Source organism: Panthera leo, chromosome E1, assembly GCF_018350215.1.
Source record: "Panthera leo isolate Ple1 chromosome E1, P.leo_Ple1_pat1.1, whole genome shotgun sequence".
Lineage (NCBI taxonomy): Eukaryota > Metazoa > Chordata > Mammalia > Carnivora > Felidae > Panthera > Panthera leo.
The window spans coordinates 34,705,580-34,724,613 of NC_056692.1; the positions used below are offsets into that span (position 1 = coordinate 34,705,580).

Here is a 19,034-nt window from a genome sequence, read left to right on the forward strand (position 1 = left end):
AAATTCAATATCCCTTCCAATCAACAGTTTGCACCAAACAACATGATAAAAACTGACTTCCTGTAACAAACACGAATAGCCTTAAGGATGAAGATTGAGAATAAACATTTGAAGCTTCAAGAGCAATTTTCATTAGAATTTATATTTCATGGCAGAGATTGCAAAAACGAATTTCTGAGGAAGCTACAACTCCACCAACTTTTACGCCAACTTGATGTCATTTTAAGATTTTTAAGTTGTTGAAATGAATCCGATACTAGGATACGATCTTAAAAAGTTCCAGAACACATTTGGGTTAAAACAAGACAGAATGATCTAGAATTCTTAGTCGTTTGCAACCTACATTCATTTACAATGAGGTGACTGGTAAATCAGCTGTACCTCCCTTCCACCCCTCAGCGCAGAAATCCTTCCTGCACAGCTCACAGGGCCTGACAGACTCCACCCAGAGAAGGTGGTGCTCCTATTTTGCTCACAGACCTTTCCACGGTGTCAAAACAGCACCGGATGCACTAGGACTCAGGGATGCACAGAAGAAACTCAGGGCTAAGCCCTACACTCCCACTAGGGGATTAAAGGCTCACCTGGGGACCATGGTTGGGGGTAAGAAGTCCGGGGCTGGCACAGGTGAATTTCATGTACCTGCAGGTACATTCCTACTTTGAACTACTTCCCTTTTGAAGAGCGAACATCTAACATTTCATGGTACTCCTACCCAGAGTAGAACAAGGCCGAAATGGAGTAGCCCCTCTGATTTGACACTCTAGCTTGAAGAGGGGAAGGATGTGCTGACCACAAGCCAGGAGTATGGCTCTTTTCACCCAAGTTCCCTTTCTGGAAGGGCATGAATGTGTAAGAAATGCACAGCTACAAAAGTAGCAGCTCCCTGGCTGACACCCAAATGCAAATTATGGAAAGATAAAAATAAGTGATCGCGGAGAAAACATACACTTGGGCTCTGCTTCTAGCTTTTAAAGGACTACAATTAAGACCCTAAATTTGGTGCTCAAGAAACCGTACCTTTTACATCTGCCAGTCATTAAACGAGGGTAAACTTCATTACATACAGTGTGCTTTTATTATGTTTTATTAGTCGCTACCTACACCAAGACCTTTTCCCATTCTTTCTTTAAATTTAAATTTTATTAAGAAATATCATACATACAAAAAGCACATAAACATACAGTTTAAAAAAGAAACCACCCACCCAGCTCTCGCAACAGAGCACTGTCAGCAGTTCCTCTGAAGGCTGCTCCTTGCCCTCCGTGGTCTCGTCTCCCTCCATCGTCGCAATAGGTAACAGTGGATTTCACGTTAATCATTTCCTTGCTTTTCTTTCATTTACCACAGACTTAATTTAACCGCTCGGTTTTGACCTTCACAGAAGTGGAACTGTGGCGGATGTAGTCTTCTGTAACTTGTTTTCCGACCACTGAGATTCATCTGTGTTCACACGTGTAGCTGTAGTTCAGCTGGACTTCTGTGTAATCCCACAGAATTGGTAGGAATATACCACGGTATTTATCCAGTGGACGGAAGGACATTTGGGGTCTTCCCAGTTTGTTTTGGTTTTCCTTTTCTTCCTATTACAAACAATGCTGTTATGACATTTTCACATCCATGTCCTGACACACATGTGTAAGAGTTTCTCTAGGGTATGTATCTAGGAGTGGAATAGCCACAAGAGAAGTTAGGGCACGGACCCTTATGCCAAACTATTTCCCAAAGCTGTTAAAACATTCTTAAATCTGTTGACAATTGAGCTACTTGGGATGGCTGAGGGGAAGAAATAGATCAAGGACTCTCAAACTGCATTTTTAAAGTAGGAAATTAAAAAATCTGATACAACAATGAAAAGCACATTTACGTCTCTGCTTTGGTTTACTTGAAATGTACTTTGAAAAACTACATGTTTAAAACTTAAAAGGGTGGTCTCCTAGGTCTCCAATGTTTCTAAATATACGAGTGAAAACAGCAAGATTCAAAACATATGGTGTACTATCATATATAAAAAAAGGTCTATACATATATGCTTATACCTCCCACCTCCCTCCAGCAAGAGTAACTGTTTAACAGTAGTTCCTGAAAAGGAACAGGAGGACAGGAGAAGGGGAGAGAGATCACCTAACACTTCTAATGTTGTTTTTTGAACCATGTACAAGCATTACAATTGTAATACAAAATTTTTAAAAAGTAGTCACCTGGGGTTCTTTCATAAACAATTAAAAAATCAGTCTGAACTCAAACCCGAAAATCGGCCCTAAACAAAGTTCCATCCTACAGAAAATACACAATTCTCAAGTGTTTTCCTTTTGTTTCATGCACTGTAGAATAATGTTTAAAAATATTCACACAGCCCATCTAAAATGCATTTTTAGAAGCATGGAACGGACACAAGCTCAAAAAACTCCCACCCTAAGTTGTTCCATTGTAACATCTCTAGAAACTTTAATCAGAAGGTGGCTGACAACCTGTATGTATGAGGTGTCCTCTGTGACACTAACTATATATGGAAAAAGTAGACAGACTGCCTGCAGGTGTGACGGTATAAGGAGAGGAGATAAACACTTAAGCCGAAATAGGACTAGTTTATTACAACCTCAAGAAGGCAAGAAATAGGTTTTAATCCAAAATGAAGAATACAGCTGACCCTTGAACAACACGATTTTGAACTGCATGGGTCCACTTATACAGGGATTTTTTTACAGCATGGTAAATGCATGGTCTCCTATGATTTTCTCAACACTGTTCCTTGAGCTTACTTTATTGTAAGCACACAATACATAATATGCATACAAAATGTGTGTTTATCAACTATGTTGTAGGTAAGGCTCTGGTCAACAGGCTTTTGGCAGTTCTGGGGGAGTCAAGTATGTATGTGGATTTGACCACACAGGGGGTGGGGGTGGGGGTGGTTGGCATGCCTAATCTCCCCACATTGTTCCAGGGTCAACTGTAAATATCTTGTGATCTATTTGAAGAAAAAATGTAACAAAAAGGGAGGTGACGCATAGTCTTTCTACATCGAACAGAAGAGGATGTCAGAGCAGCAGACTCATTACATGGTCCCTTCGAGACACACAGTGGAAAGTAAGCTACCTACCAGACCAGTTCTACGGTTGAGGACTCCGGCCAATTAAAAGTTCATCCAGTTTATTTTCATTAATGAACTTGTTTCTTAACTTTTAGAAATACATGCTGAACTATTTACAGATTAAATGGTGTGTCTGACACTTGCCTGAAAGTAATAGGAGGCAGGGGATACATACACACATGCACGAACATATAAAATTAAGACTGGCCACTGAGTCTTACTAGTGGTGAGTTTTAATAAAGGCTGATTGTACTGTTCTACTTTTATGTAGGTCTGAAGTTTTCCAAAATGAAAAGTTAAAAAACCCTGATTGCTCTCATCCAATTCCAATCTTATCAAGTAATCTTCTGAGTAGTAAAATCTGGCTCCCCTTAAAGGCTCTTCACAGAGAAAATACACACTGACCAACTGACAACTGTTTAGCCCTAAAGGCAGAAACGTGTATTTCTTATAGTAAATTCAATTAGCACACAGCCTCTATATTTGATTATGAATTTAAGTAAGAATAGTTTCCTCTTGAGCCTGATAAATTCTGGGTGTTGAGGGCAACCCAACTTCTAAATCTCCAGCTAAAACCAGACCTTAGTCATGGACACCTTAAGGGGCCAGGCCCCTCCCTCAAATCCTACATAAGTCCCATCGTGATCAATACATCTAAGTGTCCATGGAATCATGAAGATGATGAAGACTTTTCATGAACTCATTTACTGTATGTACCTCATTAAAGTAATTTAGCTATGGATTCTAGAAGAGGCAAGGACAAGTCTGGCATTTTAAATCCCTTAATAATTTTAGTAGCTTAATACTTTAGTAAACTGTTTTCGGTTTTTCAGGATGGTTTTTCCAGAGACGGAGCAACAGAGTATGATGAACTAGCACTCCAAAGTCCTTCGCTCTCACGACCACAACCTCGTCCAACTCCACCAACAGTGCCTGGGAGGGGCTGACTTTGTATCAGATGGCTTCACATCTTATCTTATTCCTGACAAAGTCAGAGATCTCCAACCCATTCGCCTGCTGCTGTACCTCCAAAATCAGCTAGTGAGCCAGGAGTGCTCTGTGCCCCTGGCATGATCTCACACAAAGCACCTCTAAAGTGGTAGCTTCATCATTTCCCAAAGCTTGGTGGAGGGTATTTTAGGAAACTCTGTGATACTGCACTATGCCTATCAGAACGAATACAGTGGCAGAACAGGGAGGCACCAGACCAAAAGGCAGAGGCTAGGTTCCATGAGCTAGCTCTCCGCCAACATGGAGCCACGTGACTTTGCGTACGTCATCTAACCCAGTTACCCGGTTTCTCTACCTTATAAACTGACAGCAATATTTGAAAATTATAAATCACAAAAAAACTGCTAGGATATATGTAGCTGGATAATACTTTTACACAGTTGACAAAGCTGGCTATAGATAGAAACATGCTGCCGAATCAGCTGGGGGTGGGGGACCACCTGCTTAAGCCTCAGTTTTTAAGAATAAATCCTTATCATGTGTACTACACACCCCATACACAGAACTGAATACATCTGTAATCTGACAAGACCAGGTTAAAAGAAATCTTGACACAGGATTTAAAACAAAGACCAAAAGCTAGTTAAAAGTTCTTGAATAGTCTTCTACATCATTATTTCATAGCTAGAAGAAGATAGTGTTCATCAGAAGGCTATTTTGAATTTTCTACTACTAAAGGAATCTCTCAGGGATGTAAAAATATATTCTAGTTCACTGTACATCGTTGCTATTAAAAGCAAAATTCAAATTTATTCATAACCACCCAAAATTGAAGCACCATTATTTAAAACATTTAAACTGCAGAAATTCTATAAAAATTAGTCTTTAACAGAACAATCAGATAAAACTGTACACCAACACTTCTAGTAACAGTGCACCTCATATTTAAAACAGGGGACTAGTTCAGAGTCAATAGCTTTATTAGAAAAGATTAATACTAAAACTTTTCAATGACAGAGACAATCAAATTTGTAACAGAAAGTCAGAGATACTTTATTTTCACTTCTAAATCCAAAGGCTAGATAGAGCAGAGTTGTAAAAATGGAATCCCACTTAATCTGATTCACACAAATACTAACGTTTAATCCTGTTTTCAAAGTCCAAGAATGAAAACTTGCAATTAAACACTGAGCAAGCCACATGTTTAGGTAATATTTCTTAAAAAGTCTTAAAGAAAACAATATGATACAGGACCTAAGTTTTCAGTGGCATATATATGCTATTAACACGTGTTCTGAAATCTGGGAGGTCACGTCAGTCCTGAATTAATTTTTAATAAAAAAACAAAACAAAACAGAACAACTAACTGAGCTTTCTACTTTTCTATGCCACTATAGTTTTCTTTCACCTCATTTTAATGTCGATCTTCATGTTATGCCGTTTTCAGGTTTCTTCCAGAAATCTTCGAACAGTTGTCCTACAATGCAAAAGTTGGGGAAAAAGGATAATTAGACAACATGTAAAAGGCAAATTTTTATGACTAAGTGTTGGCCCAGTCACTAACTGCTACTTAACATATGGACACGGAACGTCTGTATTCTTTGTAAGTTATCAAGGCATCAGCGTGGTCTTAAAAGCCCTGTGCCCGCGTGTGCTGGCCTATGCGTGAATGGCTCACACACGTAACACTACACTGCTGTCCTAGAAGAAGAAAGCCATTGACAAACCAACTACTTGGTACTCCCTTTCCGTAGAAATCTTTTATCCCAAGCCACTAGCCCAAAGAATGAATAGTTTATAGGTTTTCAGAACTCATCAAACCTAACTTTTAATAGTTCTTTAAAAACCCAAATTCATTCTACATGATTCATCAACTCCTTGTATTTCACAGATTGAAGGTGTCTGTCTCTGCCATCCACTGCTGCTTGAAACGTCTCAGCCAGTGACTATTCCTAGGGATCTATGGCTGCCTGCAGATTCTCCTACACCGTAGGAAATATTAAACACATACCTCTTAAAGACTTGAGAATTGCATTGAGTGTAACAAGGCGAATAATGTGAAGTGTTTATTGTATTTAAAATTCTTTAAAGATATCTAATTCTGGGCACCACTGCATCCCTACATACAGTTGAAAAAAAATTCCATTCTGTTAACATTTGATTGATAAGTTTTCACGCAATACACAAAAAACCCCTCTGTGCGTCTTGTAAAGAACAAAAAAGATACACAACAGTTAAGCGTAAAGATCACAGGCAATAGCATTCAAACATGGATGTGGGTAGAGAAAGGAGTACCTGGCATGAGTACCTGCTTAGTTTGACTGAATCCTTGATTTTTAATTTGGCTTTTCATGGGCCGCTCACAACACCAACGCTGTGTGAGGTATGGTAGTCAGCTGCAATAATTCATAAACCCTACACTTCCATCAATCCAATGCTACTGGCTCTCGAGTTACAGAACAAACTGCATTAGAATGCAAGGCAATAAAGCAAAAAACTAGAAACATCCTTGACAAAGAAATACTAGCAGTTTAATTAAAACAAAGTAGTCCAACATGTGCCTCAGAAATATTTAAGTTGTTAAAGCATATGTCTCTGCCAATGTACCAACACAAGATGGACTTAATACCAAAAAGAAAAAAAAACAGTTCAACCTTTTTATTAAAAAAAAGAAAAAAAAAAGAAATGACAGCAAAATCCCTAAAAAAAAGGATAATTAACTTTTCAATGGCGACTACATTACAAACGTGGGCAGTAATTTCCAAAGAGGCACACTAATGGGGGCACGAGTCTGCTACAAAATAGCTGAGACAAAACAATGTACCTCAAAATGTTTTGCAGGACTACACTGTCTTTTCCTTCAGAAGATGCTTTTGTATGTCTTCTTACTCGGCTTAGCTCCGTCTTCGTCTGTGCATACTTACGCTGCACTGCCAAACAGTAACAAAAAGCCCTAATCAAAGTGAGAAACAATACACTTACCTCTGTCTGATCTGAGGTCTTATCAGATCAGTTTTAATTGGACTGAGTGTCACCTTCAGATTTAATGTCTTCACTGGTCCCATTGACCTCATTCTTAGTATCACTTTCCTTTGATTCAGTGTTTGTGTCTTCACTCTGTTTTTCTCGACTACTGGACTTCACACTACTTTTTTTATCATCAGATCCCCTCTTTTCTGCCATAAAAGAAGACATTGATCGTGGATTTTAAAGTAAAATACAATACACATATGACATTTTGAAAAGCGAAACAATTGAGAGATGAAAAGACAATTATTTCCCACACACTGCAAGTAACACAGTTTGGCGAATCTATCAAAGGGATAAAAATCGGGGAGCACCATACGGGGGAATTAAGAGAGAGCAAAAGGTAAAAGAGAATGCAAATTCTCTCAAACTGGTGAGAATCTACTAAGTACGGGCAACTCCAAATCACTGCAGGATCTAAGATGTAAGTAAATTTCATCTGGGGCGAGGAACATCAAAAGGCAATGGGAAGGGTATGAACGGTAGCACACAAGAACTGTGTTCACACAAAGTGAGTTACTGAGGTAAAAAGTAAAAACAGTTCAACATTTAATAGGCCTGTTTCTCCAACTGTAGATTTGGTAATGCAACAGACTACTTACATATGTATCAATCTGAACACCTAAGAGGAACAAGCCCAATGAAAGAAAGTGGACCTTAGATCTCAATCCAAGCACTGCGCTTTGCTAAGAAAGTGCTTTGCTAAGAAAAGTAATATAGATGCCATCTCAGAGTTGTTTTTCCAAAAGGAGAAATTAAAATTCAACTCAGCTGCGCATGAAGAACGAAAAAAGTATCTCAACTTTTTCTCCTACTGTTTTCCTCGTAATGGTGAAACCTCAGACTAGGGGCAGAAAGTGGGATGTGGAGCAAGAATATTCCAGCTTTTTTAGTTCCAAGTATTGCCTAACAAAAGATTTCTACAGAAAATGCTAACACAAACTACAAGCTTCCTGGAAAAATTGTTTTTCCCCTTAAAACTAAGTTAAGAACTGGTCTAGCAGAGTAGTCCATAAGACAGAAAGACGTTTTAAGAGAAGCACAACCTTTACAGATTCTGGACAAAGTTGTTAAGACACAACTGCAAGTAACTAGGAGAGGGATGGTAATGCAAACAAAATATGGTGGTGGCAGGGGGCGCTCATTCAAAGAATGGAAGAACTGAAGATCTTATGTGAAGGAGCAGATTCAGTCCATAAGACTTGCAAAATGCACACGAAGCAATGTCCAAGTAGCTGACGGCAGGACTTGCTCCATGTCTGTCCATTGACTCAGGAGAACTGAGCCAGTACAGTGTGCTCTAACTGACCTTGTGGGCAAGTCCTCCCTTTGTGCCTTATGGGCTTCTCCGGTGCACGGGTAGCTTCAATGAGGAAGAGTCGTCTTGTTGCCCCGTAGAGGACTAGTAGTCAGTCCAATAATCTTATCTTCTGCCCTATGTAGATATGGTAGATCTTAATAGTCCTAAGGACATCCACAAAGTGTGGTGGATTTCAGGGCTATGGATTAAAGAAGGAAACTCTCTGACAAAGAGAGAACCTTAAATTGGTTGGTGCTAAGAAATATAGGTCTGTGTAAGAAACCACTTTTCACTGTGGCGTTCAAGTACTTCCAATCACAGCACCTGGAGTAGTGACCTCCCGCTTACTCATGTGCCATTATCAAGTGCTGTTCCTGCTCAGAATTCAGGCCTTTGGTCATCTGTATACCTAGGCGTGCCTCAATGGCTACATGGCATTTTCAAAAGCCAGTAAATCGTATCGCTTTTAAAAGAGATCCCCAAGTTCAAGACAAATCTATAATGCATTCCCAATCTTTCAAGGTGAACCTGATGCAGAACTTTCTCCAAATCAAGTCTTCCCTCCTTCCTCCGTGAAAATCTGTCCATAATCCAAACAATGTAGCTTATTCTACTTAAGCAAAGGTTTTTATTAAATTCTATGATGTCACCATTATAATTAAGATTCTATTACAGCTATGCAATTCAGGACATCTTTTTGCTCCATCCAGAAATTACACAAACATGTCTGTTTGAAAGCAAGCCAGTTGCATCTATTGCTCATTTCTGATCCCAGACAGTTCTGAAGGCTAGCTATTGTCCCTGGGCATCAATCCAACTATTTTAAGCGACACAAAGGGAATATAGCAAAGAGCTTTAGTTCTCAAAGAGAAGTGATTAATTTGATCTCTGACGCCCATAATCTGGCTCTGGAGACTGGACCCCTCACCCAAAAAACACATTTACAAAGTCTTGCAAAAAAGGTTGGGTGAAACTTTCTAAACTAATGTAAAATCAGTTGATAACCCTTTGTAGCAACTGCCTATTGAATCACAGAAGTAATTTCTGGACTTAAATGACACATAATAAAGCTCGTGACAGCAAGTTTAAAAAACTGTCGTTTCCTATTTAACATTTGCTCCAGGTGGTAGAAAAAACAACATATGTAAATATTTTTAAAAGAAAAGGGATACTTATTTCAGGAAAAATGAAAGCGTAAGACCAAAAATATATGTCCATTGTTTGTGTGCTGGCATTTCTCTAACTCAGTTTAACAAAAACCTGAGTCTGGCCCAAAAAACAAAAAAAACCCAACACAACAACAAAAAAAAAAACCACACACAAAACAAAAACCATAGAATAGTTCCATAAAAGAAAGTAAGAAACGAGTATCACACAAAAGTCCAGTTTAACAAACTCAAACACAGCAGCACGTATGTCGGGTGATCTAACACGGACACCAATAGGCAGGACAGGATGGAAAAAGCAGAGCCAAGAAAATTAGAAACAGGCCCTTGCTCTCATTCCTAAAAACCATGCAAAGCGGAACAGGCCATTCAAGACAAAATGAAAGATGCTTAAAAGATCTAAAGAAAATACAGAAGGGAGACCCTGATTTTCAAAGAATGATCTTTCAGTTAAGACTAAGCTAAACAATGAGAATATCCATGTGAAAACATGCCAAAGACAAAATGAGAAAGTCCATTAACAGAGCAGTGACAGTGCACTCCAGCCACCAGAATGCCACAGAAAACCAAAGGGAAAGGTAGAAAGGAAAGAGCGTGTTGTTTCAATAGAAAACACAGTGAAGACGTATGTAAGATACTCAACTTCTGCAAACTTAGAAGTTAATTACGGAGGTAAATGAAGGCTGCACATGAGGACCAATGCAAAATAGCACACTTACTCTGCAAGACATATTATGGAACACGCAGCAGATAAAAAAAATGTTGCCAATAACCAAACTAATAAATTCTACAGCCTTATAATCCTGAAGAGTAATGCGATACTTGGAAGAATTGAGACGATAAACCTCAGGTTAACAACTGAAGGATGTGGTTTTGGCATGTTCTAAGAAAACACCAGGTCAACTGTCACTGTCACAAGTCAGAGCAGGAGGGGAAAATAATGCCTGCCTCCTACTGAATGGTGTTGGTTCTAAGTAAAAAAGAAGATAGCTTGAAATGGAACTCTGCCTATCTCCAAAGAAATGTGAGTGCAGAGAAAGGAGTGTTAAAATAATCTAATTAATGAATTAAATCTTTAATTAATGAATTAAATTCTCACATAAACTAACCTTTCTCCTTGGATTTTCTATCTTGTTCTCTGTCCCGACTTTTGCTCCTGTGCTTATAGGACTTTCGATCCCGGCTTTTTGATCTTCTTCGATCCCGACTACGAGATCTATGTTTTCTTTCTGATCGATCATGGCTTCTGCTTCTTCGTCGATCTCTGCTTCTTCACAATTTGAAATAAAAGGAAAGCAACTTCAGCTGACATGACAATGAGAAAAACCTTGCAAAAATTATGTACTGTTTAATAATTAACAAGATTAAGCAAAACTTAGCCTTAAAAGGCAAATGAATAGAATCCACTACTAAAACATATGTACAGTAGAAATCTTAAGAAGTTATTGAAAATCTAACTTCAACTTTTCAAATAGTGCTAAGATAATTATCATGGTCTTTAAGACTCCTCTTCAATCGTTAACTCTAAAATAATAAAACCGATTTCATTTTTTTTGTGTTTTTAAAGAATCAGTTACATAACACTTTATTTCTTTTTAACTTTTTATGTTATTTTATTTTATTTTTGAGAGAGAAAGAGTGTGAGTGGTTGAGGGGCAGAGAAAGAGGGAGACACAGAATCTGAAGTAGGCTCCAGGCTCTGAGCTGTCAGCACAGAGCCCAATACAGGGCTCAAACTCATGAGCCGTGCCATCATGACCTGAGCCAAAGTCAGATCCTTAACCAACTGAGCCACCCACCGGCCCCTAATTTTTGTTTATTTTAGAGGGAGAAAGAATCCCAAACAGGCTCCACAATGTCAGTGCAAAGCCCGACGTGGAGCTTGAACTTACAAACTGTAAGATCATGCTGTGAACTGAAATCAAGAGTTGGGCACTTAACTGACTAAACCACCCAGGCATCCCAGTTAGGTAACACTTTAGTTCTTGTATTAAGCGTGGTGTCCTCCAAAGTAAATGTACGTAATTTTACCCAAAATAACTTATAATTTAAATGTCTTCTTAGAATCAGTGAGAAGAGAAACAAAGAGACCACCCAGTTGCATGGACTTCCTAGTAAGAGCACATCAAACCTCCTTAGACAGGTGAAATAGCAAAGAAGTTGCCCTGAAGATGGAGTGGCTAACTGACTCTACTCTCATAATCTATTCTAGTCTTTGACAGTACTTGAGAGCTTCCCAAGGACCAAGGAAATAACATTAGTAATCACTACTGTTTATTGCACACTCGCTCTATGCTGGGCACAGTCTTGTGTGCTCTATGTACCTGCTTCGCCTTCTTTCTCTACTTCGTGATCTTTTGTGGTCCCGAGACCTGCTGCATCTTCGGTCTGAGGTTCGGCTTGAATGCCGACTTCTTGAACGACTTCGTTTTCTTCTTTCTCTGTCTCTAGCCCTTTCTTTCTCTCTTTCTTCCTCTTCTCTCCGTCTTTTCCTTTCTCTTTCCTCTCTTTCTCTTTCCCGTTCTTTTTCTCTTTCTTCCCGTTCTTGCTTCTCCTTTTTTAAACGCTCATCACGATCAGGTTCTTCAGTTCTTTTTCTTAACTTTTCCTAAAAGAAATCAAGTTCAATTTTTATAAACACCCTTAAAGACTCTGTCAAACAAGGGCTGACGTGTAAAACATGTGTAAATCAACTTATGGAATCTGATGTCCTAAAAGAAAATGTAGAAATTCTGACACCATGTTTGTATGCAAGATAATGTTACTTGACAAAGTCCTCAGGGATAGGCTTTCTCCCAAATTCCTGGCACGAAAGAGTGAAGGAATTAAAATGCTTTGATAGTATTCAGTAATAGCAAAATTTTATAGGGATTATTAGTTTCAAATAATACACATCAACAAAATATCCACAAGAGGCTTATGTCTCTATGTGATCAATTTTTAGCCACACTGAAGTACAGTACTAGCTGTGGCTAAAGTGCATGCTTGAAAGCTTACTTTTAATTCTTCAACAGTAGCTTTAATTTTGGCATATCCCATGTGCTGCTTTCCCATCAAATGGTCATCTACCCGGGACTGGGCATCTCCGACTATCAAAAAGGCTCCACACACTTCACAAACTTCCATTTGTTTTTCTTGGGCAGCAAAACTTTCAATCGTCTGAAATGACAAATCAGTTACTATAAAGAATATCTGAGTGAGAACAAACAAATCCAAAATATATACTTAAAATTTAGAACAGAGTTCTAATTTTGTGCATTTCTCCAAAGCCATTAATACTGAGTACCGACTGGCCAACTTTTAGAGCAGGGAACAAGGCAACAGCAATCAACTTTCCATTATCATTAAGGAAGTGTGGAGACCCCGTCCCTCAACAGTAACTAGTCAATTACCCACACCACCTTGAAAATGGTTAACTACCTCTCAGAAAGCTACCTATTTTAGTCTGAATTCCTTTCTTAGGTTCAACAGGCTAAAGGTGTGGCCTCCATATTAAAAGTATTTTTAAAGGGGGCTTCTGGGTAGCTCAGTCAGTTAAGCATCTGACTTTGGCTCAGGTTATGATCTCATGGTTCCTAAGTTTGAGCTCCATCATCAGGTGAGCAGGAGCCCCACCTCTCTCTCTCTGCCCCTCCCTCACTTGCACCCTCTCTAAATAAATAAATAAACTAAAAAAAGTATTTTGGTGGTGGGGGGGGGCGGTTTCCTGAGCTCAGCAGGTTAAGCATCCAACTCTTGATTTCGGCTCAGGTCATGATCTTACGGTTCAATGGGATCAAGCCCCACATCAATGGGACTTGGGATTCCCTCCCTCCCCCGCTCCCAATCTCTCTCTCAAAATAAACAAACATTTAAAAAATACAAATAGGGGCGCCTGGGTGGCTCAGTCGGTTAAGATTCTGAATTAGCTCAGGTCCTTATCTGCTAACAGCTCGGAGCCTGGAGCCTACTTCAAATTCTGTGTCTCCCTCTCTCTCTGCCCCTCCCCCACTCATGCTGGCTCTCTCAAAAATGAATGATGTTAAAAAAAATTTTAATAAAATATATATGTGTATTTTTTCAAGAGGCACCTAATCGGCTCAGTCAGCAGAGCATGCAACCCTTGACCTTGGGGCCATGAATTCAAGCCCATGCTAGGCACAGAGCTATGTAAAAAAAAATTTTCCAAAATGCTTAGGGAACTGAACTCACCGAGCATAATCTGTACATATCCTATTCAATATATGGGAACCAATGACCAATTATTTTCTACCATCGACACCCAAAACAGGTATAGCACATTCTCTAATATAAAAAAGTAGAAGATACTTTGAGTACACTAATTTTGAGCTAAGGTAAATATATATGGAGTAATTAGGGATGCCTGGGTGGCTTAGTCAGTTAAGTGTCCAACTTCAGCTCAGGTCATGATCTTGCAGTTCGTGGGTTCGTGCCCCAGGTCGGGCTCCGTGCTGACAGCTCAGAGCTTGGAGCCTGCTTCAGACTCTGTGTCTCCCTCTCTCTCTCTGCCCCTCCCCAACTCCTGCTCTCTCTCAAAATTAAATAAAAACATACATATATACATATACATACACACATACACACATACACATATACACATACACATACACACACACACACACACACACACACAGTAATTTATTGGAACAAGAAAGCAAAACCCAGGCCCAAATGAGTAGTCCTAAGGCATGGGCTGGCATGCCAGTACCTAGAGGCTTGTTTTTGTAAATAAAAGTTTTATTGGAACACAGCCACGTCAATTTGTTTATATGCTGTCCAAAGTCGCTTTCATAAAATAAAAGCGGAGCTTGGTAGCTGCCAGGGATCTTCTGGCCTGCAAACCTGAAGTATTTACTGTGTGGCCTTTTAAGATACAGTTTGCGAACTCCTGATTTAGGACATTAGAAAATTGTCTACAAAGATTCTCAAGTAGCAACAGGTCATAGTAATTCACAGTGAAGAGCCTGGATAAATCAAAATGAGGTTGCTACTCACCGAGGTCGTGGATCTAAGCAACTCTCTCTCTTCTTTTAACTGTTCAACTAATTTCATCATTCCCTGGGCTTCTTCTACTTTTCCTTCAGATCCTAATTCTTCAATCTAAGAGGGATTTAAAAAAAAAAATGCAGTCAAGACTCCTTTCTAACCAAACTACCTAAGTATTTTTCTGTTCTTTCCCAAGTTTCATTAGCATTTAGTGGTTGTTTTGGGTCTTTTGTCTAATTTTTTTATTGAAGCCTCTTTGGGTTAAATTTATCCTTTTGATTTTTTACAGCATTAGTAAAGTGTATTTGACATGCAATAAACTGCATATTTTTAAGGTGTACAATCTGGTAAGTTTTGACAACCATGAAACTAACACCATCATCTACATAATGAACACATCCATCACCCTAAATTTGCTTTGTAGCACCTCCTCCCCAGGCAGCCACTGATCTGTTTTCTGTCACTACAGACTACCTTGCATTTTTTAGGATTTTATGTAAATGGAATTATGTACTTCTTATTCCTTTTTTTGGGCTGGCTTCTTTCACTCAGCCTAATTATCTTAAGATTCACCCACTGTTACATTCATTTTTATTACTGAGCCATATTCCACTGCATGGATGCACCACAGCATTTATCCATTTGTCTACTGATAGACATTTGAGCAGTTTCCAGTTTAAGGGTTTTTGCCAATTACAAACAAAGCTGCTATTATACAACCCTGTGTAAACATATGCTTTCATTTCTCTTGGGTTAATATCTAGGACTGGAATGACTCATGACGCATCTTAACTTTTTAAGAAACCTCCTCTTTCCAAAGTGGCTATACCATTTTTAGCTCCGACCAGCAGTGTATGATAGTTCCAGTTTGCCCACATCTTCATTAACACTTGGTATGGCCAGTCGTCTTAGCTTTAGCCATTCTAACAGAAGAATGAACAGTAAATGTCTCATTGTGGTTTTAATTTGTATTTATCTAATGACTTCGAGCATCTTTACATGTATGTATTTGCCATCCCTTTATCTTCTTTGGTTAAGGACTATTCCAAGGATTTTCTGTTATTCACGTATACAATTCTCACCTGCTGCAGGAGTACATCAATTTTATCTGTTAGAACCTGAATTTTTTCTTCATTTTTGCCTGTTGGACCAGCTGCCTATTGAAAAGAAAATAAATGTATTATCAGTAAGTAAAACACAGGAATATTCAAGCTCTCACATACCATACAGAACACTTGCATTCATCCGTTAAAATACTGAATCACAAGGATAACTCAATTACCTTCAAATAGTCAATTACATATTTTATCAGTTACTAATAATTAGAAGAAAAATCTTAATGATTAGCAAAATCAGTACTACTAATAAAGACTGAAAAAACTGAATGCCTTTTAAGTTTATGTCATTCTAAAAGAACACAAATTAATGAACCTGAACACAAGTTTCAATACTACAGAGGCCTCTGGGTCTCCAGAGAAAAGGGACATGTTACAAAGACTAACAAATTAATTTCATACTCACCCCAGAAGACTGCTGGTTTTGAGATAATGCCAAACGAGCATGGCCTCGTCTAATTCTACGTTCTACTTCTGCAAGTAAGCTCTGCAGGTATCGCAAAAAATCTCTCTCATAGCCAACTTTCATAAAACGAGAACTCTTCTCATACCTGATAAGAATAAACAAGCGTTACTTTCTTTTCACATCTTTATCCATTAAAACTCACATATTCTATCTTAACTATTTTTGTTAATGTTTATTTTTGAAGAGAGAGAGCATGAGTGGGGAGGGGCAGAGAAAGAGAGACAGAGAGAGAGAGAGAAAGAGAGACAGACACACACACACACACACACACACACACAGAATCTGAAGCAGGCTCCAGGCTCTGAGCTGTCAGCACAGAGCCCACAGCAGGGATCGAACTCACGAGCCATGAGATCATGACACCCGACCAACTGAGCCACCCAGGCACCCCTTAACTAATCTTATACACTGCTGTATTTACTTTGAAGGGTAAATCAAGTGTTTAAGAAAATTTCTAGTCCCTCAGCTTGGTAAAAGGAAAGTAGTACTTAGCATTTTGTCTGGTTAAGAGCACAGATAAGGCAAATCTAGGTGCTTCGACAGCTCTACCACAATACTGGACCTGTGACCCTCGCCCCAGGATAAGTCTCATTTATAAAATCAGGGATGTTAAGGGGCACCTGGGTGGCTCGGTAGTTTAAGCGTCCCACTCTTGATTTCAGCTCAGGTCATGATTCCAGGATCATGAGACAGAACCCTGCCCTGGGCTCTATGCTGAGCATGGAACCTGCTTGGGATTCTCTCCTTCTCTCTCTGCCCCTCCCCACCTCATGTGCACACACACCTTCTCTCCCTCTCTCTCTCAGAATAAATATAAAAAAAAAAAAATCAGGGCTCTTAAAAAAAAAGATCAGGGTTTATTAGTATTTAAGCATATAGTATGCACTCATGTGGTGGCTAACAGTATCATTTTTGAAGCTATGACTTTCTACCATCCCACCTATTGAATAGAACCCCAACAAGACATTCATTTTATACTAATTGCAATTATTTCTTTAATCCTTATCCCCTTTAAACCAAATAACTGACCAAGGGGAAAGGACCTCAAAAGACAACTTACTGTTTCCGAAGATTTTCATCATGAATTTTCTCACATGGACCTGAAAAAAAATGAGAAATGTAATGTATAAATTATTGGGGATGTTAACCTTTTCTCTTGCCAAAACAAAAGAAATTTCTTTAAAAAAAGATCCATTTGATCACTGAGTAGTCTGTACACACCTAAATTGGGCCTAATGAATCACAAAGCAATGTGCCCAAAGTAAACACATAAAAATTGTTCCCATTAATCTTCAAGATCAGTATAACGGAGAGCAACTATACGGTAAGAAGAAAGAAGAGGGAATGCATGGAAAGAGAAATCATTCCTACTGCCACCCAAGAAAAAAACTGTAATGAGGGCCAACCTGCTGATCTTTTACTAATTTGGGGCATCTGCAAACAAAGCCAAAGAGTACAAGAATACTGACCTAGTCCCACCCCCACCTACCTCCAGAAGGCAACCGATTTTAACCACATCAACTACGCCTTCCGGAATTTATTTCCATATTTCTAAACAATTTTGCCTTTTCCTGGTTGATCTTAGACATCAAAATTTTAGGTTCAATAAACACTTTATATTTTGACTATACAAGTACTATTACTTGCTGAGTCCAACAAAAGGAGCATTATGAGGACTTATGATATACTTCGTACTTTCGCTGGAATTCTTTTCATTTGCTTAATTTTCTGTATCTCCAAATTCTTCTCACTTTAATTCAGCTACAGAAAGTCCCTCAATACTAATTTCTCTCAAGATTCCAAATCTATCAGATAATCAGCTTCAATTTCATCCCTGAGCTTTCTGTTCTGTTTCAATCCAGCTGCGTATTTTCTAAACTCACTGATAAGAGTTGTCATCCTGAGAGGTTCCTTTTCTGGTCTGCACTGGATGCAGTTTACTGGATCTCTTGTTTTTCTCCTTGGTCTTACACTCATGTGTCGGTGGAATTTCCAGAGAAAAGAATCATGGGAGATAAATTTGCTGAGATCTTGCATATCTGAAAATGTCTTTTTTTCACCTGCAGGCTTTGATGTTTGGCTATATAGCTAACCCAGCAAAAAATATATTTTCACTCAGAATCCTGAGGGTGTTTCTCCAAAGTCTTCAAGCGTCCAGTGCTGTTACTGACAAATCTGAGGCCATTCGGATTCATAATCTTGTGTGCTCCTGGCCCACCCCCACCATTCTGAAATTTCAGTGGTGTGCCTTGGGATGGATCTTTTTTCATCCAGTGTGCTGAGCATTTAAAGGACACGCTCAATCAAGAGACTAACGTCCTTCAGTATTGTAGAATTTTTAATTTGCTCTCTTCTGCTTTCTCTAGAATTTCTAATTAGTGTTGGACTGATACAATTTTGTCAAATTTTAGTATTTTCTGTGCGATCACCCAACATTCCAGCAAATTTCTTTGACTTTATTCTCAAACCTTTATAGTGATTTTATTCAGATTTCTCCAGTCCTAATTTCCAAGAGTTCTTTTGGTTTTTCAAAAGGTCCCTTTTTATATAGCATCCTATTTCTGATGTCCTCTCTTATTTCTCTGAAGATACTAAATTTAGTTATGACTTTTAATATTTTAGAGTGCCTGGCTGGCTCAGTTGGTAGAGCATACAACTCAGGGTCATGAGTTCAAGCCCCACGTTGGCCACAGAGCTTACTTTAAAAAAAAAAAAAAAAAAAGACTTTTAATACCTTTTCTTCTCCTTCCCCCCTTATCTCTAATTTCACTAAACTTTTTTCCCCCTCTTATTGGTTTTGGTTAATCTTTTGTTTTGAAAGTTTTCTTCAAAGGCCTAACTTGGATTCCTTGGCTGGAAAAACACTTCCAAAATCTAACTGGAAGTTCGTATGCACAGGCAGGGTTTATCAACAAATGGGCTTTACCAC

At 38.8% G+C, this 19,034-nt stretch overlaps 1 protein-coding gene across 13 annotated transcripts in view; it reads right to left on the bottom strand.

Annotated features, from left to right (window-relative positions):
- Positions 1-327: 327 nt before the first annotated feature.
- LUC7L3 (LUC7 like 3 pre-mRNA splicing factor) overlaps positions 328-19,034 on the bottom strand; it is a 31,401-nt gene continuing 12,694 nt past the window's right edge. For 4 of the 13 annotated variants that reach the window (XM_042914724.1, XM_042914728.1, XM_042914731.1 and 1 more), the window contains exons 3-11: positions 17,166-17,205; positions 16,046-16,190; positions 15,607-15,681; positions 14,534-14,638; positions 12,536-12,697; positions 11,863-12,146; positions 10,648-10,808; positions 7,081-7,221; positions 5,074-6,975 (exon numbers count right to left, since the gene is read on the bottom strand). In XM_042914724.1, coding sequence (XP_042770658.1) covers positions 6,785-6,975; positions 7,081-7,221; positions 10,648-10,808; positions 11,863-12,146; positions 12,536-12,697; positions 14,534-14,638; positions 15,607-15,681; positions 16,046-16,190; positions 17,166-17,205 — 1,304 coding nt within the window. In that variant the 3' untranslated portion in view covers positions 5,074-6,784. Of the gene's footprint in view, positions 1,664-5,073; positions 7,222-8,381; positions 8,508-10,647; positions 10,809-11,862; positions 12,147-12,535; positions 12,698-14,533; positions 14,639-15,606; positions 15,682-16,045; positions 16,191-17,165; positions 17,206-19,034 lie in introns of those variants that run through there. The other 9 variants (XM_042914726.1, XR_006196341.1, XR_006196343.1 and 6 more) reach the window with 9 other exon arrangements.